The sequence below is a fragment of the Lepeophtheirus salmonis genome, chromosome 5 (genome assembly GCF_016086655.4).
Source record: "Lepeophtheirus salmonis chromosome 5, UVic_Lsal_1.4, whole genome shotgun sequence".
In the NCBI taxonomy this organism is placed as follows: Eukaryota; Metazoa; Arthropoda; class Copepoda; order Siphonostomatoida; family Caligidae; genus Lepeophtheirus; species Lepeophtheirus salmonis.
In genome coordinates this window covers 40,417,874-40,420,805 of record NC_052135.2, presented here as the reverse complement: position 1 = coordinate 40,420,805, position 2,932 = coordinate 40,417,874, and the positions used below count along the sequence as shown (strand labels likewise).

Sequence of the window (2,932 nt, the reverse complement as noted above, 5' to 3'; positions counted from 1 at the left end):
TTTTAACGACTACAATTCAGTTTGCCAGAAGAACCACTTTTTAATTCACAAAAAAATATCATTGAATGACTGCTTTTACCCTCCAAATCAACTTTATAGCTAAAATAATATAAAAAAAACAATGGGAAAGCAATTTTTTTCTTTATTTGTTTTCCTCTAAATAATTATACATACTTACAAAACAATAGAAATTGTAAAATAAATTCATCCATTGAACACATTGACAACAGTATGATAATATATTTGTATATGTATTTATTTCATTGAAAACATGTATTATTCGTCTTATTGTCCTTCTCTTTAGGGCAAAACTAACATATTTTTCTCTTGCTTGCATTGAAAGTAGAAGTTGAGGCTTGATCATCAGGTCGATCTGGAAGTCCAGCACTCTGAAAAGCTTTCATAGTCTGAGCTGAGGCCTCTGTTCGGAGGATGTTTTTCCTTATTTCAATGAGTGGAGCTACAAGTGCCTTTCCTAGCTGTTCCAGGAACACTCTTCTCTTGTGGCTCTTGTGAGACATCCAGGTCGGATTGATCTCTCTCCAAATTACAAAGTCATTGTAAGAAGAAACATCAATGATATTGTGAAAGATGACCAGGGGCCAGCAGGCAGTCATCCTTCTGCAGCTATATGCTTCAATTACCATGGCTAGATTGTCCACACCTCCTTTGTTTCGATTGTAGTCCATAATTATGACTGGCTTTCTATCGTCACGATCACTAATGCTCCCATCTCTGTGCAGTGTGCTTAGAAGAACTACAATTTTGTTTTTCTTAGGTAAATAAGAAACTAAAGTGGTAGTGGGTGTGAAGGCAAATTGTGATGAGAAGACTTCTCTCTCTTTTGATGCAAGCAGTGCGGGTGGGAGCTCAGGCTTGATATTACGAACCATACCAAATGCTAATTTTCCTTTTCAGGAGTTGTTGTCCGAGTTGATAAGAGGTAAAAAAATGATCACAAGACACATTGTGACACCTCAGTCCCTCGGTTAGATCAAGTACAACATGCATCCCTTGGGGTTTCTCTGATTGCCCATCGGCCAACTTTCCTGTATATACCTGGATTTTCCAAGCATAACTTGATTTGACATCGCAAGCCACCCTCCTCCAGCCGTCCTCTCCTTCCAGTTCGGAATCAGAGTTTTCCTCAAAAATGAGATCGAAAGCTTCTTCAGAAATATCTCGGACACTCATATTGAAAAAATGTAAATCCAGTGACTTCTAAAAACCAACCACCTTTATACCCCCTTGAAATGCACAGACAAAGACCAAATATTGCATTGTCATTATGCTATTACGCATAAGAAGTTGCATATTTGAGATACTATTCGAACAAATAAATATTTGTATTACGCAACTACTTTTGTAAGTTTCAATTCTGTTAAAACTTTATCATGGGTCATTTTGACCCAGAAGACAATTTTTGTGCATTTTTTTGTACTGCTTTACACTGAAATGTTTCTACGATTTTTTTCTAATTTTTTGAATATTCGGGACAAGTTAGGAGAAGTAAAAAAAAAACAGACCAAAAAAACATTATTTTATTGGTTTTTATGGTTAGTTAAACTATGCGATGGGCCATTTTGACCTGAAGCATAGGACCCAAGGAATAAGTATTCCTCCCTAGCCTAATCATTTAAACGTATTAGTGAGCAGTGAACACTATAGTTAATTAGAAAATAAGTAAAAACATATTATATGTAGAGATGTCAATATTAAGTATTTTCCATTTAAAAAAAAAACTATCATGAAAAATATAATTCTGACAATTCTGAAGAATGTTCTAAGGAGAGGACTTAACTGTTACGAAGTTTTATTAAATTAAATACAAACAGCTATGCTGGGAGGTGAAAGAGGAAGAATATCAAACAAGGGGACGGATAGTAGTATTGTGTCTGTCCCATATATTTGCTCTATTCCAGTCCTATGGCCAATCCTTAGGACTGTTGTTTCCCGGAACTTTTCAAAAGAATATCGATAATATATTAATTTAAAAGGAGATATATGAGAAATATAGGTATTTAGAGCATTGCACATATTTTGTTCTTAATATTTATTATGAACAAAATATAAAACGAAAATATCATACTTCTAATTCGATAAATAAATTATTATATTATGTACCAGACTAATTCAAAAAGGAAAAAAAACAAAAACATTAATTGACGTGATTGATTTTCTTTTCTTTAAGGACTAAGAAGTATGACTGGACTAGACCACAGTACTTGGTTCTAAATAAAAATTGACAGACTTGAAGGAATTACTTCGATATCAATCTTTGACTCTACTAAGAGTCCATAAAATACTTACACTGAAATACAGAATACGTGAGGATTTATTATTATGTATGTAGATTAGGGAGTCAATAGTTTTTTTTGTAAAGTAAATAACTTAGGTAAAAAAATTGCTCCTCATTGTACAAAAATACATGTAAGAAAAGCTTAAACAGTTTAATTAAAGCTTTTTTGTAAAAGCAATAATTTATTCTTTTAAATTTAAAATAAATTATATTTTATAACTATTTCCAAAAAAATAATGTATACTTGTTCAAAAAAATGTGAAATGAAGTTGATCAAAATTTAGCTTTTTTTTCTTTAGCATATTGCAACCTAATTATAAGACGAAAAAAATGAAAATTTGCAATTACGTTTAATTTACATTAAATTCATGGAAAAAAATTAAATTTTTAACTTTTTATGACCTTTTCAAAGAAATTAACCTTTTTAATTCAACTTTAACACATAAATACAACAATAAAAATTTAGGTCATCCTAGCCGAAGATGGAACCTAAAAAACAAATATATCATTTGATAGATTTTTGTTTTTAATCATGCAATTTTATAAATTAACCTCTGAAGCTTATACTTTTGATGAGCAAACTGATAAAATTATAAATGACAATAGGTAATATGATTAACATTTTCATTAGAC

At 31.3% G+C, this 2,932-nt stretch overlaps 1 protein-coding gene across 1 annotated transcript; it reads right to left on the bottom strand.

The window, feature by feature from the left end:
* Nucleotides 1-311: 311 nt before the first annotated feature.
* On the bottom strand, nucleotides 312-893 carry LOC139905278 (piggyBac transposable element-derived protein 4-like). The gene has a single exon (XM_071888101.1). It carries the CDS (start codon nucleotides 891-893, stop codon nucleotides 312-314), a length of 582 nt encoding a protein of 193 aa, XP_071744202.1.
* Nucleotides 894-2,932: the final 2,039 nt, after the last annotated feature.

Excerpts from the sequence above, each read along its gene's own strand:
- LOC139905278 (XM_071888101.1), bottom strand. The coding sequence starts at position 893 with ATGGTTCGTAATATCAAGCCTGAGCTCCCACCCGCACTGCTTGCATCA.